This window comes from Prunus mume, linkage group LG1, assembly GCF_029339155.1.
Source record: "Prunus mume cultivar Tortuosa linkage group LG1, ASM2933915v1, whole genome shotgun sequence".
Classification (NCBI taxonomy): domain Eukaryota; kingdom Viridiplantae; phylum Streptophyta; class Magnoliopsida; order Rosales; family Rosaceae; genus Prunus; species Prunus mume.
The window spans coordinates 19,385,332-19,403,024 of record NC_142698.1 but is presented as its reverse complement, the minus strand read 5'-3'; the positions used below and the strand labels follow the sequence as shown (position 1 = coordinate 19,403,024).

Genomic DNA, 17,693 nt, shown 5'->3' with positions numbered 1-17,693 from the left:
GGGCCCATTTTCCATAACCTTTTATATTTTTGCTTGAAGGCCCAAACATAAATGGGCCGTCTCCAGCGCGGTGTTGATATTGGACAGTCGGGTCATCCATGGCAAAACGGATGGGACCCGAGTAAAGGACCAGCCAATGAAAAAAAAGAAGACAAACAGTCTTTTTTTTGTTTTTTTTGTTGGTCAACGAAGACAATTAGACTATTTCGATATCTGGACACGTAGCAAATTGTGATTGGCGAGAGCACGTAAATAACATCACAGTTGTTCCAGCAGAAAAACCAAGTAGACGAACCGCGTTAAGTCCGAGTCAATTAATCTAATGATGCACCTATCATCCGGTCAAGTCTTCCAACAAAACTAAGTCCTGTCGAAGAAACTCTCTCTCTGATTAATTGGTGAATTCAATGCCGGTATGAAAAATATGCACAGTCTGAATCAAATCAAGTTGAATAATTTTCCATTTGGTTTGATTTGGTCTCTGCAGAAAATGTGGTGCAATTTCTTGATTGACTTGTCAGAAAGAATGCCAAGACTAGCAGTTCGTTGAACTTAGCGTGTTGTCTCCGACGGCGACTTTGAAACTGAAACAACCTGCATAACAAGTTTAACTTATCTTCTATTCCTAACTAGTAGCACTGGCGGATCCAAGAATTTTTTAGCTGAGTTGCAATTTTGAAAGGCTAAAAACTCTTTGTGGATTGAACATCTAAGTATTTTTGAAACTGAAACTGAAACAACCTGCATCATAACAAGTTCAACTTATCTTCTACTCCTAACTACTAGCCAGCCAGTAACTTCATTGAAAAGCACTTACAAATTACAATACTAATGTTAGTGGCTGATTTGGATATTAGCATTGATCAGCATATCATTCTTTATTATTACTTTACTCAAAACATCATCACTTGCTCTATGCTATGCATAGTAGCGTGGCTAATTAGCTTGACTCTGTTGTTTTTGGTTGCTCTGTCTGACTCTGAGTACTTGTTGCGGATGCAAATGGATTCGGCGGCATGATCAGGTTTTCAGAGGCTCCTTCTAGCATTCTAACAACTGCTTTCATGGAAGGCCGATTCACCGGGTACCACTGGATGCACCAAAGTGCAACCATCACTAGTTTCTTAGCAATCTCAGCATCCTCATCCGTCTTTATTAGCTCCAAACCCAATGCTTCTCCTTGAATGAGACATTTATAAATCAATTCGGGAAAGTAGGCCTCATTGGTAGTGCTAGATGTAAGAGCAGCTTCCTTCCTAGCTCCAACAATTTCAAGCACTAGCATCCCAAAACTATACACATCTGACTTGTGGGACACGCTTCCAAAGTTCCCATTGAACACTTCTGGTGCAATGTAGCCTGCTGTGCCTCTAGCTGCAGTCATAGATATGATGCTGTCTTCCTTGGAACACAGTTTAGCCACACCAAAATCAGAGATCTTTGGATTGAAGTCATGGTCTAGCAAGATGTTATGAGGCTTGATGTCGAAGTGGAGGATCCTCTGTTCACACCCTTGGTGAAGATACTCAATTCCCTTTGCTATACCTTTGACAATGTTGTCAAGTTTCTCCCAATCGAACAAAGCATTGTTAGATTGATCTTTAGACGAGAATGAGATGAACTTCTCCAGGGACCTGTTTGGCATGAGCTCATAAATAACTGCACGCTTGCCTGCTTCAGCAGAAAATCCGAGTAGACGAACCACGTTAACATGGTGAATTCTGCCAATGGTTCCCACTTCGTTAACGAAATCATCCCCATTTCCCTTAGAATCACTGAGGACTTTTACGGCAACTGGAACTCCATTGGGAAGCTTTCCTGAAAACGCTTCCAAAACCGCCTTCCCCTAACTTCTTCTTAAATCCATTTGTAATCTTCTTTATATCAGCATAAGAGTATCTTGTTGGTACACGAGATTTGTGATCATTTAGAAACTTTTCAACCTTCATTTGATTCTCCTTTTCCTCTATGCTATTTCTTTGTTGTTTTACATAGAAGAAAATTGCCACCGCCATTACTGATATGAGCACAAAACAGCAAGCCAAACCCACTCCTATAATTATATGCCTAGTCGATACATGACCTGAAACTGCAAGGTGTAAAGTTAAACAAATTGATCAAATTTCAGGAAAATTATTTTGTTTTGAGATTTTGTGAAGACTAAGTAAGTCATGTTAAATAATTGGGCTGCATATAGTAGACGAGTACGAACCTTGGGGATATTGTGGGGGATCTGGAGGGATAGGGTAAGGATAACACTCCATTTGATTGGTGGTGTTATTGAATTCGCAGCTTCCTCTTCCTTCTGTACAGTTTTGACATTGTGGGAAATATTCCGTTGATTCCCATTTTAGCAATAAAACGTTGTCCGGTTCACAGTGGTACTTGTGGCCATTATTTTCATCATCAACTCTTCGTAGTGGAAGAAGGAGTTTCGTCGAACTCAAAGTACTGCACGTTGGCACTGGCAAGTCAATGACAGAAGTTGAGGGTGGAACTGCAAGAACTTGATGCCCTGGGGCACTAAGACATGTGATGGGCACGTACGCTTTGAACTCGAACCTGAACTCTTGTGTGCTAAAGTTTTGTGCAGTGGAACAATTTAATAAGGTATATTTCTTCAAATGGGGATAAGATCTGACATATATGGAAAGGGAAACATAGTAAGCGCAATTGTACATGGCTGCATGACCAGAAGGGCGGTACATAGGTAATTGAGAAGGTGCTGGTTGAAAGAGGGAGCTTTTGGAGATTGTAAAATTAAGAAGGCGTCTCGGAAGGCAACCATCTGCATCATCATCATCGTAGACATCGAAACTTCGGATGCTGTAGTCGATGTTTCGGATGGGAAACAGTCCTGATGATGGTGAGAGCTGAATCATTGTCATGTTGTTGACACAAAAAACCTCAAATTCTGGATGGCCACAGTGACGGGGATGGTGTTTTAGACGGAATGGAAACTGGATAACTGGGCCATCATCAGCATGGCCTCCGCCACTGCACTTTGAAATTGGACAATCCTCGATGCCATGGTCATCTGCTGCTGCTGCTAATTCTCTCATGGTCATCATCATAAGCAAGAAAAACAGAGGCAGCAGTAGCAGCATCAGGACGTCCATCTTGATTTATTTTACTGATGTTTAGGGAGACAGTCGTCAGTTAACTTAAGGCCAACGAAAGAATTGATGCACTTCTGGACTTGGGAGGCTGCATTGCATAGAGATAGATGTACGCACAGCCATGTCCACGAAACGAAAGTTAGCTGCGTCTTATCACTTGACTGACTTGGTGGATCAACTCTGCACATCATAGTCATTGGTCATTGATGATGTTTGACTCTTCATTCTATTATAGTGTAACTTTCTCGGCAAGTGGGAAGCATCTAAATATCTTCCTTCACCCAATGGTCATGTGGATCCTGTTCCTCCTGCCTTGTACTCGTACTTTCCTGTGTAAAAACAACAAACAAAGTGCATCAATCAGCAGCATATAGATTGGTAGCTCAGAAGAGTATGAAGAATCCAACCTAAAACTTGCACCCATAAATTTCTCTGTCTCCCTCAGTTTTCCTATTATCTAAAAACCAAGCTCTTAATGATGCCAGCAAAAAGTATCCGGTTTACAAGCTGTGCTATGGCTATTTGCTTTGTAATTTGTCATCATGACATTGCCAATGGAGAAAAATACTGTCCTCCTGTCTCTTGTGGGGATCTACGTGACATTCGATATCCTTTTCGCTTGAAAACTGCTTCTGATCTTAATTGCCTCAACCATCCAGCTGAGTTATCATGCCAGCAAAACCGGACCACTTTGAATCTCTACAATGGTACGTATTATGTCACGGAAATCAACTACGACAAGTTTACAATCCGAGTTGTGGATCCTGGTCTGCTCAACGATGCCTCTTGCCCCTTCAGGCCACTCTACAGTTTAACAATTCGTAACATCAGCGTTTATGAATATGGTGCATCATACATGTATGGTGCATCATACATCTTTGATGATTATAATCATTATGCATCCTTCTTTGATTGCTCGTTGCCAGTTGAGTCCCCGGACTATGTACAAATCAACTGCAGTAGCAGTACTACCAACTCATCATCTACAACTTCATATTCTTATATTATGCTGGAAGATGGCGTGGACAATCTTAAATCTTCTTGTAGTCTGACCACCGTCATTCCAACCAAGTCATTAAAAACTGGGGGCGCCCTTTCATTTTCTTTCATCCGAGATCAATTGAAAACTGGTTTAGAGCTTTCATGGGTACTAATTCTCCCCGAAAACTTCTGCTACACCCAACACCAATCCCTTTATTGTGAGTATGTTTTGTGTGACTGGACATTCTTCAATTTAATTTTATGATTTAGAACGCAGATTCTTTTTCTTCTTCAATCTCTTTTTGATACTGATGAGCTTTGCAGGTTTCGGTGAAAACATTAAGCGTGGTAAGTTTGACTCACACCACTTTTTCTAATAGCTAGTGTTTTATGTCACTGAAACTTCTGAGTTAATTTCCTTTTCTTGAACCTAAATCATTCCTCCATTGATTCTGTTTTTCACACAGGTTTCATAGTGGCCGCCAAGAACTTTGGTAAGTCCTTTTCAAGAATATATGTTCTTTAAAAAGGTGAAACATTCGCCTGCTATTGCAGATCACACACACACACACACATATATATATGTATATCAATGAACAAGTAAGAGTATGCCAACATTCATCATTTTCCATGTGCTTCACCTTTCATATCTCCATTATATACTCTCTGTATCCAATTTCCATTAAAACTGCCTGGTCATGGAAAGTGTTTCTGAAGTAGCTGAGTCTAAAGCATAAAATGTTTCTGAAGCCATCAATGCATAAATGGATTTTGAAAACCGAAGTTCCTATGGCAGGATGAATTTCTAATACCTGCTTGTATTCTTATGGCAGGATGGTTTCTGACGGCACGAATGACACTCGGAATTTTTGTTTTGTTGGGTTTCTGTAGCTACAAACTGTATTGGAAAAAGTTCCCCAAGCATGCTGCAGTTGAAGAATTCTTGCATGCTTGCAGGAATCTTATGAGAAGAAAGTATTCAGATATTAAGAAAATGACAATTGAGTTCAAAAATAAACAAAGTCAGGAAGGCTACTGGAAAAAGTTATTAAATGATGCTGTTCAAAAATTCTTTGATGCTTGCAAGAATCTCAGAAGAAGGAGGTACTCATATTCAGATATTAAGAAAATGACCATTGAGTTAAAAATTAAACTCAGTGAGAAGGGCTATTGGAAAAAGTTGCTAAATGATGCAGTTGAAGATGTTAAGGAGATGGTATTTGATTTCAAACGTAAACTGAGACAAGGAGGCTATTGTAAAAAGTTCATAAAGGACGATGCAGTTGAAGAGTTCTTGGATGCATACAAGAATCTTATGCCAATAAGGTATTCATATTCAGATATTAAGAAGATGACAAAAAATTTTAAAGATAAACTGGGCCAGGGAGGCTTTGGCTCTGTTTTCAAGGGAGAGCTGTCAAATGGTCATCTCGTTGCAGTAAAGATGTTGAGTGGCTCCAAAGGTAAAGGCCAAGATTTCATCAATGAAGTTGCCACAATAGGAAGAATTCATCATGTCAATGTGGTGCAGCTGATTGGCTTTTGTTCTCAAGGACCAAAAAGAGCTCTTGTCTATGACTTCATGCCTAATGGATCCCTAGACAGCTACATCTTTCCTGACAGAGGAAAAATTATTCTTCTTAGTTGGAATAGCATGCTTGAGATAGCTCTCGGGGTGGCTCGTGCAATTGAATATCTGCACCAGGGATGTGATGTGCAAATTCTACATTTTGATATTAAACCCCACAACATTCTTCTTGATGAAAACTTCACTTCAAAGATTTCAGACTTTGGGCTTGCAAGATTTTACCCTAGAGATAATAACACTGTTTCTATTACTGATGTAAGAGGCACAATGGGATATATAGCTCCAGAAATGTTCTACAGATCCGTTGGAGGCGTTTCATACAAATCTGATGTTTATAGCTTTGGAATGTTGTTATTGGAAATGGCAGGACGGAGAAAGAACTTGAATGCACATGCAGAAAATTCAAGCCAGATATACTTCCCTTCTTGGATATATGAGCAACTAGAAAAGGGATTGAGCATTGAAATTGAGGATGGCTGTGAGTATGAAAAGAAAATAGCCAAGAAAATGGTCATGGTTGCATTGTGCTGCATACAGTTGATGCCTGTCAATCGCCCTTCTATGAGCAAAGTTGTAGAGATGCTTGAAGGTGACGTCGAACTCTTGCAAATGCCTCCGAAACCTTTCTTCTGTCCACAAGAGATGCCAATGGAGGATCCACCTGATGAGACGGATGTTGCAGAGGTGTCTACCATGCCACATGATAGTGCTACAGAAACGACCTCCATGGTATAAGGGGAATACAGTGCAATATTTAGTCTTGTAATAATTGATACCACTTTCTTTTACAGTTAGTAAGAAAGAAAAGTCGAATCATTCTCTTTGTATGATCTAATGCCATCACGGGTCATGTCTTCCAACAACACTTTTGTGGTGATGAATTGGTGAATTTAATGCATGTTTGAAAGTATGCGAAAGACCACGCAACGTCTCAATCTAATTAAATAGTTCATTCATTTTCCATTTGGTTTGGTCTTTGCAGAAAATGTGGTGCAATTTCTGGATTGACTTGTTAAAAAATGCTAAGACCAGCAGTTTCAGCCACTGAAAATTTGGAAGTTCCTGGCGGGGATATAATCTCCAATTATTATTATTATCCTTTTCTTCCATAATCTTTTATCTTTTTCTTGAAGGCTGAAAAGAAAATAAAAGGAGGAAAAAATTTTCTGCATCATCGGGTCAAGTCTTCCAACAAAACTTGGTTGTTTCTTGCGAGTAGTTTCGTCGAAACTCCGTCGTGATTATTGGTTTGGTTTGAATTTCCAATTGGTATGAAAAGTATGCAAATTCTCAATCAAATAAAGTTGAATAATTTTCCATTTGGTTTGATTTGGTCTCTGCAGAAAATGTGGCGCAATTTCTGGATTGACTTGTCAGAAAGAATGCTAAGACTAGCAGTTTGTTGACTCCGACGGCGACTTTGAAACTGAAACAACCAGTAACTTCATTGAAAAGCACTTACAAATTACAATTCTCCCTCGCATGCAATAATCTTATGAGAAGAAGGTACTCATATCCAGACATTAAGAAGATGACAATTTATTTCAAAATTAAACTCAGTCAGGGAGCGTACTGGAAAAAGTTCAGAAAGGATGATGCAGTTGAAGATTTCCTGGATGCATACAAGAACCTTATGCCGAGAAGGTATTCCTATTCAGATATTAAGAAGATGACAAATGATTTTAAAGATAAACTGGGCCAGGGAGGCTTTGGCTCTGTTTTCAAAGGAGAGCTGTCAAATGGTCATCTTGTTGCAGTAAAGATGTTGAGTGGCTCCAAAGGTACAGTGCGAAATTTCATCAATGAAGTTGCCACAACAGGAAGAATTCATCATGTCAATGTGGTGCAGCTGATTGGATTTTGTTTTCAAGGATAAAAAAGAGCTCTTATTTATGACTTCATGCCTAATGGATCCCTAGACAAATATATCTTTGCCGAGAGAGAAAAATACGTAATTCTAAGTTGGGAGAGAATGCATGAGATAGCTCTGGGAGTGGCTCATGCCATTGAATATCTGCACCAGGGATGTGATATGCAAATTCTACATTTTGATATTAAACCCCACAACATTCTTCTTGATGAAAACTTCACTTCAAAGATTTCAGACTTTGGAATTTCAAGATTTTACCCTAGAGATAATAACACTGTTTCTCTTACTGCTGTAAGAGGCACAATGGGATATATAGCTCCAGAAATGGTCTCTGCAGATAATGACGCTGTTTCTCTTACTGATCCAAGAGGCACAATGGGATATATAGCTCCAGAAATGCTCTATAGATCCATTGGAGGCGTTTCGTACAAAGCTGACGTTTATAGCTTTGGAATGTTGTTATTAGAAATGGCAGGACGGAGAAAGAACTGGAATCTACAGGCAGAAAATTCAAGCGAGATATATTTCCCTTCTTGGATTTATGAGCAACTAGAAAAGGGATTGAGCATTGAAATTGAGGATGGCTGTGAGTATGATAATAAAATAGCTAAGAAGATGGTCATGGTTGCATTCTGCTGCATACAGATGACGCCCGTCGATCGCCCTTCTATGAGCCAAGTTATAGAGATGCTTGAAGGTGACGTCGAACTCTTGCAAATGCCTCCGAAACCTTTCACATATCCACAAGAGATGCCAATGGAGGATGCACCTGATGACACAAATGTTGCAGAGGTGTCTACCATGTCAAATGACAGTGCTACAAAAACGTCCTCCATGGTATAATGGGAATACAGTGCAATATTTAGTCTTGTAATTTCACACATCCTTAGAAGAACCAGAGGTGCTCTTAATAGATGTACTCTCTGGCCATTGTAACCCACATCCGTTGAGCATTTATAATTTCTTTGATCAGAAGCATTTTTATTTTACTTGGAAAATAAAAAGTTTGGTTAAGCTCAATTTTGTTCATGAACTCTAAACTCAAATGAATGAATCGTGATACTGGATAAGAGAGACGTCGAATGCACCTTCCAACTGACAGATAATAAGCCCTAGCGTCTCCAAGGGACAGCTTATCGAAAGAATCAAGGAAACTGTTTGGTAGTTAATCGCTTGAATATGAATGTTAAGCATAAAAACGGATATTTTGGAATGAGCATATTGCAGAATGAAGCAAAGCAGAGAAGGAAAAACTTATATTCAAAAAACAATTATTAATCCTCACCAAGAAAACCTTTATTGATGGCAGTAATAATAAATTAAAAATGAGGGCATGCCACCACTTCAAAGAATAGAATTTCTTCAATGGACTAACACTAACCAGATTTGCAGCAAGGGGGAAAAGGTTGCAAAATAACTTATTAACATCTAAGAAACACCAAGTCTTTATGTACTATTTAGTAGTGGGATCATCAGATCTAAAATTACACTCTCTTTCACCAAACAATAACCAAGACATTCCGCATATAAAGGATACCACAATAGCTCTGACAATGTCACCCGGGCGAAAAGACATGTGCATATCCACTGCATCGATCTCAGTTGCTCTAACATCTTGAAGCCTGTTAATAGACAGAGCTCTGAGCTTCTATGTATACTTGTAACGTCAACAAAATAACATTTTAAAAACACAACTACAACCAGAACCAACTTCACCAGACAAGCTACAAACTTTCCAGCTCGGTGTTGATGTTGGACAGTCGGGTCATCCACGACAAAACGGATGAGACTCGAGTAAAGGACCAGCCAATGAAAAAACCAAAAAGACAAACAGTCACGTTGTACTATTTCGAAATCTAGACACGTAGCAAATTGTGATTGGCAAGAGCACGCCTCTTTCAGCAGAAAAACCAAGTAGACGAACCGCGTTAAGTCTGAGTTAATTAATCTAATGATGCACCTATCATCGGGTCAAGTCTTCCAACAAAACTAAGAATGCAGAAAATGTGGCGCAATTTCTGGATTGACTTGTCAGAAAGAATGCTAAGACTTGCATTTTTTAAACTTGGCGTGTTGTCTCCGACGGCGACTTTGAAACTGAAACAAGCTGCAGCATAACAAGTTTAACTTATCTTCTACTACTAACTACTAGCCAACCAGTAACTTCATTGAAAAGCACTTACAAATTACAATACTAATTTTAGTGGCTGATTTGATTTGGATATTAGCATTGATCACTTGCTCTATGCTATGCTTAGTAGCGTGGTTAATTAACTTGACTCTGTTGTTTTTGGTTGCTCTGTCTGACTCTGAGTACTTGTTGCGGAAGCAAACGGATTCGGCGGCATGATCGGGTTTTCAGAGGCTCCTTCTAGCATTCTAACAACTGCTTTCATGGAAGGCCGATTCACCGGGTACCACTGGATGCACCAAAGTGCAACAATCACTAGTTTCTTAGCAATCTCAGCATCCTCATCCGTGTTTATTAGCTCCAAACCCAGTGCTTCTCCTTGAATGAGACATTTATAAATCAATTCGGGAAAGTAGCCCTCATTGGTGGTGCTAGATGTAACAGCAGCTTCCTTCCTAGCTCCAACAATTTCAAGCACTAGCATCCCAAAACTATACACATCTGACTTGTGGGACACGCTTCCAAAGTTCCCATTGAACACTTCTGGTGCAATGTAGCCCACTGTGCCTCTAGCGGCAGTCATAGATATAATGCTGTCTTCCTTGGAACACAGTTTAGCCACACCAAAATCAGAGATCTTTGGATTGAAGTCATGGTCTAGCAAGATGTTATGAGGCTTGATGTCGAAGTGGAGGATCCTCTGTTCACACCCTTGGTGAAGATACTCAATTCCCTTTGCTATACCATTGACAATGTTGTCAAGTTTCTCCCAATCGAACAAAGCATTATTAGATTGATCTTTAGACGAGATGAACTTCTCCAGGGACCTGTTTGGCATGAGCTCATAAATAACTGCACGCTTGCCTGCTTCAGCAGAAAACCCCAGTAGACGAACCACGTTAACGTGGTGAATTCTGCCAATGGTTCCCACTTCGTTAATGAAATCATCCCCATTTCCCTTAGAATCACTGAGGACTTTTACGGCAACTGGAACTCCATTGGGAAGCTTTCCCCTGAAAACACTTCCAAAACCGCCTTCCCCTAACTTCTTCTTAAATCCATTTGTAATCTTCTTTATATCAGCATAAGAGTATCTTGTTGGTACATGAGATTTGTGATCATTTAGAAACTTTTCAACCTTCATTTGATTCTCCTTTTCCTCTATGCTATTTCTTTGTTGTTTTACATAGAGGAAAATTGCTACCGCCATTATCGATATGAGCACAAAACAGCAAGCCAAACTCACTCCTACAATTATATGCCTACTCGATATATGACCTGAATAAATGAGGAGAAAATTAACAAAGGGACTTAAAATAGGAGAGTCATTTTGTTTTTGTCCCTGGCAAGCCATATGTTGAACACAACAAATTTCTCAAAAAGTTTACCCCGTGGTGTTATGCATATATTGCATCTAATTTTAAAGGTAGACTACATACCTCTTGGTTTGTGTGGGGGAATGAAAGGATGGCACTTCAACATTTCATTGCTGCTATAATTGAAATAGCAGTCTTCCATTCTTCTATTACAGTTTTGACACGCTGGGAAATCCCACAGATCCCATAGCAGCCATAAAACGTTGTCCGGTTCACAGTGGTGCATATTAGCATTCACTCTTCGTAGTGGAAGATAGAGTTGTCTCAAACTAGTGCAAGTAGGCACCGGCAAGTCAGCCTTAGTAGTTTCCGGCACAGCAGCAATAACTTGATAATGCCCTGGGACACTGAGACATCTGACGGGAAAGTAGCTACCATAGTTCATCTCCGTACTAAAATTTTGTGCAGTGGAACAATTTAATAACGTGATCTTCGAATTATCCCCATGATATCTATACATGCAAGAGTAGTAATTTAGGCGATAATATATTGCTTGTTGAAAGAGTGAGTTGGTGGAGATAGTAAAATTAAGAAGGCGTCTGGGAAGGCAACCATCTGCATCGTATATGCTGAAGGATTGTGCTTCATAATCAATATTTTGAATGGGAAGCAGTCCTGAAGATGAAGAGAGCTTCATCATTGTCAAATTGTTGAAGCTGCTGCTGCAAACAACCTCAAACTCTGGATGGCCACAGTGAGGTGGATAGTGTTTCAGACGGAATGGGAACTTGATATCGGGACCATCATCCCTACACCTTTGAATTGGGCAGTCACGAGAATCATCAGCTGCTTTGCTTGGTACAACAATGGCCACGGGGAACACAATAAGCACGAAAAACAAAGGCAAGAGCAGGACATCCATCTCCTCTACTCTTCTTTAGCCAGGCAGACCCAAGCCAGTTAGTTATTATCAGATCTAAGTTTCTGCCTCATATTAAAAAAGTCGTTGGTCCATTCACATCCATCATTTTTCTTATTTCTTATTTGATTAACATGTATTAGATGAGTTTGGACGCTACATGCCGACTGTCCACGCAGCATATATTGTGCCTGCCTTATCATTTGACTCTGAGCAGTTGACTTGGTGTATGGTACGATTGTAGCTGTCATCTCTAAAGTAACTTTCTTGGCAAGTGCAAGGACTGAGTTTCTTCCATCCAGCCTGAAACTTGTAATGATAAGTATTCTTTCTTTTTTCTTTCTCCCTTATTACTATGAATCTATGATCTCATCTCAACCCTCGCAAGTCGCAATGGTGAGAAGAATCTGGTTATTAACATGTACTGTCGTAGCTATTTGCTTTGTAATTATTCCTGATGCGGCCAAAGGAGAACTCTGTCAGCCTGCTTCTTGCGGGGATTTCCTTGACATTAGATACCCTTTTCACTTGAAAAATGCTTCTCCTCATCAGAATTGTCTCAAGACTCTCGACTATCCAGCTGAACTGTCATGCCAGCATAACCGCACCATTTTAAATCTATACGATGGTACGTATTATGTCAAGGCAATTGATTATGAACTATTTAGAATCCGACTTGTGGATCCTGGTCTGCTAAGCGATGGTTGCTCCATTAGGCCACTCCGCAGTTTAACAGAAGATAACTTTATCCCGTACGATACTCCAGACCGATACTACCCAGTTTCCATCCATTATGTAGCCTTCTTCGATTGCTCGTTTCCAGTTGAGTCTCCTGACTACATAAACATCACTTGCAGTAGCTCATCTACAACTTTGTATTCTTATGTTACAGTGGCAGATGGGGTAGATGATCTTCATTCTTCTTGTAATATGTCAACGATCATTTTAAGGAATTATGAAGAAACTGGGAAGGCGCTTTCATTTTCTTCCATACATGATGAGTTGAGACAGGGTTTTGAGCTTTCATGGTTGCAATTTCTCCACGATAAGTACTGCTACAGTCCATCCCAATCGCACTACTGTGAGTATGTTTAATGTTTTGATCAGTTTCTCCTCTTATGTGAGGTCGATTTCTGTGCTTTTGAAAATTATGGTAGTTTTTATGCATATATCTCTAGTGATCAAGGGTATGCTATCTATAGTCCAATGCAGTAAAATTTTGATGGAGGAGGTGGGGTATCACTACGAGCAGTTTTGCGCATGTGTGACTGACTGGCCATGCATGTTTCTTGAATCACTTTTCGATTTTATAATCTAGAATGCATATATTATTTTCTTCTTGAAATTAATCTCTTATTGACACCAGTGGTACTTTGCAGGTTTTCGTGAGTACTTGAAACGGGGTAAGTTTGATTACCACCAGTTTTTGTACTGTGTTAGAATTTTCTTAATGGTGGTTAATGTTGTGAGTTTTTAAATGGTAGTTGATGATGTGAGTTGCACCTAAATCATTTCTCCATTGATTCTCATTTCACGCAGGTTTCACACGAGCCGCCAAGATCTCTGGTAAGTCTTTTTCAAGAACATAAAAGGTTAAATTAACTTGGAAAGAACATAGAATAAGGAAAAAAGAGCATCAAAGCATTTAGACATATAGAGATCAAGATTCCAGATTGAACTTTAAGAACCTGCTTGTGTTGTTATTATGGCAGGATTGAGTCTGATGGCACGAATGGTACTCGGCATTATTTTTTTGTTGGCTTTCTGGAGCTACAAACTGTATTGGAAAAAATTCCTAAAGGATGATGCAGTTGACAAATTCTCGCTCGCATGCAATGATCTTATGAGAAGAAGGTACTCATATTCAGATATTAAGAAGATGACCATTGATTTCAAAATTAAACTCAGTCAGGGAGCGTACTGGAAAAAGTTCATAAAGGATGATGCAGTTGAAGAGTTCCTGGATGCATACAAGAACCTTATGCCGAGAAGGTATTCCTATTCAGATATTAAGAAGATGACAAATGATTTTAAAGATAAACTGGGCCAGGGAGGCTTTGGCTCTGTTTTCAAAGGAGTGCTGTCAAATGGTCATCTTGTTGCAGTAAAGATGTTGAGTGGCTCCAAAGGTAAAGGGCAAGATTTCATCAATGAAGTTGCCACAATAGGAAGAATTCATCATGTCAATGTGGTGCAGCTGATTGGCTTTTGTTCTCAAGGACCAAAAAGAGCTCTTGTCTATGACTTCATGCCTAATGGATCCCTAGACAGCTACATCTTTCCTGACAGAGGAAAAAATATTCTTCTTAGTTGGGATAGCATGCTTGAGATAGCTCTCGGGGTGGCTCGTGCAATTGAATATCTGCACCAGGGATGTGATGTGCAAATTCTACATTTTGATATTAAACCCCACAACATTCTTCTTGATGAAAACTTCACTTCAAAGATTTCAGACTTTGGGCTTGCAAGATTTTACCCAAGAGATAATAACACTGTTTCTCTTACTGCTGTAAGAGGCACAATGGGATATATAGCTCCAGAAATGTTCTATAGATCCATTGGAGGCGTTTCGTACAAAGCAGACGTTTATAGCTTTGGAATGTTGTTATTGGAAATGACAGGACGTAGGAAGAACTTGAATGCACATGCAGAAAATTCAAGCCAGATATACTTCCCTTCTTGGATTTATGAGCAACTAGAAAAGGGATTGAGCATTGAAATTGAGGATGGCTGTGAGTATGATAAGAAAATAGCCAAGAAAATGGTCATGGTTGCATTGTGCTGCATACAGTTGATGCCCGTCAATCGCCCTTCTATGAGCAAAGTTGTAGAGATGCTTGAAGGTGATGTCGAACTCTTGCAAATGCCTCCAAAACCTTTCTTCTGTCCACAAGAGATGCCAATGGAGGATGCACCTGATGACACAGATGTTGCAGGGGTGTCTACCATGTCACATGATAGTGCTACAGAAACGACCTCCATGGTTTATGGGAATACAGTGCAATATTTAGTCTTGGAATAACCAGAGATGCTCTGAATAGATATACTATCTGCCCACTGTAACCCACATCTGTTGAGCATTTATAATTTCGTTGATCAGAAGCATTTTTATTTTACTTGGAAAATAAAAACTTCGGTTAATCTCAATTTTGTTCATGAACTCTAAACTCAAATGAATGAATCGTGATACTGGATGGGAGAGATGTCGAATGCACCTTCCAACTGCGGTACCTATTTCTGACTTTAACCAATACCCCTTGACACCAAATCGTATATCAAACTACCATAATTTCTGACTTTAACAACCAAAATCCCTGAGTACACTTTATCTATAAGAAATTTCAACACTACCGACTCTCTAGAAAAAAGAAAAAAGAAAAAAGCGGGAAGAAAGAACAAGAAGAAACATTAATGTTGAGTTTATCTTTTCATCCTCCGACCTTAGCAACCTTTCTGTGCTCAATTTGCCCTGTAAGAGGGCATTGCATCTCTGTCCAGCTTATTGGCACCATTGTTGCACCTACAATGAACAATTAGAAAACCACATATGAGCTAACATCATTTAGATTTGATAGGGTTACTAGCTAGACGCCCATGCACACATTAGATGAGGATAAAGAACAAAAGGCTGTATGCTAACAAAAGTTCATATACCTGCTGCACTCTGGGCAGAAATAACACCTAATTCGTTCTTTGCAGTTGACAGATAATAAGCCCTAGCGTCTCCAAGGGACAGCTTATCGAAAGAATCAAAGAAACTGTTGAATATGATAATTGATATCATGAATTTCACCCAAAAGAAATATAGATATTTTGGAATAAGCATATAGCAGAATGAAGCAAAGCAGAGAAGAAAAAACTTATATTCAAACAATATTAATCCTCACAAAGAAAACGTTTATTGATGGCAGTAATAAGAAATTAGGAATGGGCATGCCACTTCAAAGAATAGGACTTCTTCAACGGACTAACACCTAACCAGATTTGCATCGAGGGGAAAAGGTTGTAAAATAACTTATTAACATCTAAGAAACACCAAGCCTTTATGTACTACTTAGTTTGGTCTCAAATTATCTTTAAATAAAAGCTGCACAGCAGTGGGATCATCAGATTGAATATTACAATCTCTTTCACCAAACAATAACCGAGACATTCCACACATAAAGGATACCACAACAGCCCTGACAATGTCACCAGGGTGAAAAGACATGTGCATATCCACTTTATCGATCTCGGTTGCTCGAACATCTTGAAGCCTGTTAATAGAACGAGCTCTGAGCTTTAATGTATACTTGTAAAGTCAACAAAATAACAATTTTAAAACAGAAGGCAAGCTACAAACTGAATACTAGAAGATAAATGCCACACCTTTGAGGTAACTGTTGAAAAGGAATGTTACGTACCTGATTATACCGGTAAATTTTTCTCGGACAGACTTAGTGCCAAGACACATAATATCAGCAGAAGCCATTCTTGCCATAACTTTGGTAACCTAACATAATCAGAAAAATACAGGGCAAGGTTTATATATATGAATCAGTCCGACAATCTGCCTCCTAATTGAAGCAGGAAAGCTATGTAATCATGCTGTTGTTGATGATCCCTTACTCTAGCAATGACAATTGATCCAGGCTCTGGAATGGCACCGTGGGCCTTGTGACCAGTTACTTCCACAGTGGGTCTCTACAAATCATAAAACTCAATGTCATCAATGGAAATGCCAAGACCACCACATCATTAAATTCACACATTCAGAATTTAAGAGCCATGTAATACAAAAGGGTAGGGACAGTTGTTAAATGGAGTACTCATAAGTAAGTTTAGGATTGTTCATGTCTGAATTTTACATCTACTGTAATCGGTGAACATCCAATTCCAATATTAAAAAGTTGAGATTTTCAGGCCAGAGTAAACCAAAAATTCAAACTTTCAACTGTTAAACTAATTTTCTCAATCTTCGTAGGTTTGTGGGTAGAGAAACAGAAGGAAAGCTGATAAGTACCTGGTCGGGTGAGTCGGGAGGTGGGGATATGATGCGGCGGAGTCCAGTGAGGGAAGCATAGACGGTGAGATTGTCCGGCGACACGTAGGCACCTCTGCCTGCTTTAAACTTGGAGGCTTTCCCAAGCACTTCCCCTGGGGTCACCCACTCACTATCTTCTCCCATTCTCAACTCAACAGCAGCGCTGCGGTAGCTTAGCCTTTCTACAAACACGCACACACATACACCGCTTCTCTACTTGCTTAGCGGCGGGACGGACGAACGCTTGCTTTGCATCTCTTTTCCCCTTTTTTTCTTTTTAATTTTTTAATTGGGATTCACTTTCTTTCTTTCTGTATTTTAGAAAAGTAGCTTGTATTTCAATTTTATTTCCTAATTTTTTATTTATCAATGTAGCTAGCTTATAACGCTTTTCGAGATTATTACTTGGAAAATCACAAACTCTTTGTTTTATGATGTGAAACTCCCAATTCACAGCTTTGTTTTTCTTTTGAATTGTAGCTCAATTTGCACCCGAATTTCCCACCACCTCCCTAATATCATTTATACAAAATAAAAATAAAAACAAATGTAACCCACCAGCCAGTTGGGCTCATGCTGGGCCCACAATTGTTGGGATTGAAACCTTGATTAAATTCTTAGCCCAACGTGCAGCACTTAAGCCCAATCTTTTTTCCTAGCAAGGAGGCCCCGGGCCAACGGATTGAGATGCGGACCACAAAGTTTGATGGTGGGGGTCAGCTTGGTCCGTTGACGATTGACTCATA

At 39.5% G+C, this 17,693-nt stretch overlaps 4 protein-coding genes and 2 pseudogenes across 5 annotated transcripts; 3 read left to right on the top strand and 3 right to left on the bottom strand.

Moving 5' to 3' along the window:
* Nucleotides 1-693: 693 nt before the first annotated feature.
* Nucleotides 694-3,437, bottom strand: LOC148921230 (rust resistance kinase Lr10-like; annotated as a pseudogene).
* Nucleotides 3,438-3,445: 8 nt separating this feature from the next.
* LOC103318863 (uncharacterized) lies at nt 3,446-6,651 on the top strand. The gene is made up of 4 exons (XM_089043011.1): nt 3,446-4,318; nt 4,425-4,448; nt 4,568-4,594; nt 4,934-6,651. Exons 1-4 carry the CDS (start codon nt 3,595-3,597, stop codon nt 6,421-6,423), a joined length of 2,265 nt encoding a protein of 754 aa, XP_088899137.1. The 5' UTR covers nt 3,446-3,594; the 3' UTR covers nt 6,424-6,651.
* A 114-nt stretch (nt 6,652-6,765) lies between these two features.
* On the top strand, nt 6,766-8,578 carry LOC148921229 (rust resistance kinase Lr10 pseudogene; annotated as a pseudogene).
* A 1,095-nt stretch (nt 8,579-9,673) lies between these two features.
* Nucleotides 9,674-11,950, bottom strand: LOC148921228 (rust resistance kinase Lr10-like). Its single transcript, XM_089043002.1, has 2 exons — nt 11,122-11,950; nt 9,674-10,999 (listed from the first exon to the last, which is right to left on the bottom strand). The coding sequence occupies exons 1-2, from the start codon at nt 11,925-11,927 to the stop codon at nt 9,829-9,831; spliced, it is 1,977 nt and encodes a 658-aa protein (XP_088899128.1). The 5' UTR covers nt 11,928-11,950; the 3' UTR covers nt 9,674-9,828.
* A 213-nt stretch (nt 11,951-12,163) lies between these two features.
* Nucleotides 12,164-15,071, top strand: LOC103318722 (LEAF RUST 10 DISEASE-RESISTANCE LOCUS RECEPTOR-LIKE PROTEIN KINASE-like 2.4). 2 transcript variants are annotated; one of them, XM_008220141.3, is made up of 5 exons: nt 12,171-12,552; nt 12,817-13,005; nt 13,304-13,327; nt 13,464-13,490; nt 13,637-15,071. In XM_008220141.3, exons 1-5 carry the CDS (start codon nt 12,240-12,242, stop codon nt 14,944-14,946), a joined length of 1,863 nt encoding a protein of 620 aa, XP_008218363.2. In that variant the 5' UTR covers nt 12,171-12,239; the 3' UTR covers nt 14,947-15,071. The 2 variants fall into 2 exon arrangements, with proteins under 2 accessions (XP_008218362.2, XP_008218363.2); XM_008220140.3 differs by having other exon boundaries at nt 12,164-13,005.
* Nucleotides 15,072-15,181: 110 nt separating this feature from the next.
* LOC103318723 (uncharacterized) lies at nt 15,182-17,299 on the bottom strand. Its single transcript, XM_008220142.3, has 6 exons — nt 16,927-17,299; nt 16,533-16,607; nt 16,328-16,416; nt 16,096-16,180; nt 15,579-15,660; nt 15,182-15,444 (listed from the first exon to the last, which is right to left on the bottom strand). Exons 1-6 carry the CDS (start codon nt 17,089-17,091, stop codon nt 15,353-15,355), a joined length of 588 nt encoding a protein of 195 aa, XP_008218364.2. The 5' UTR covers nt 17,092-17,299; the 3' UTR covers nt 15,182-15,352.
* Nucleotides 17,300-17,693: the final 394 nt, after the last annotated feature.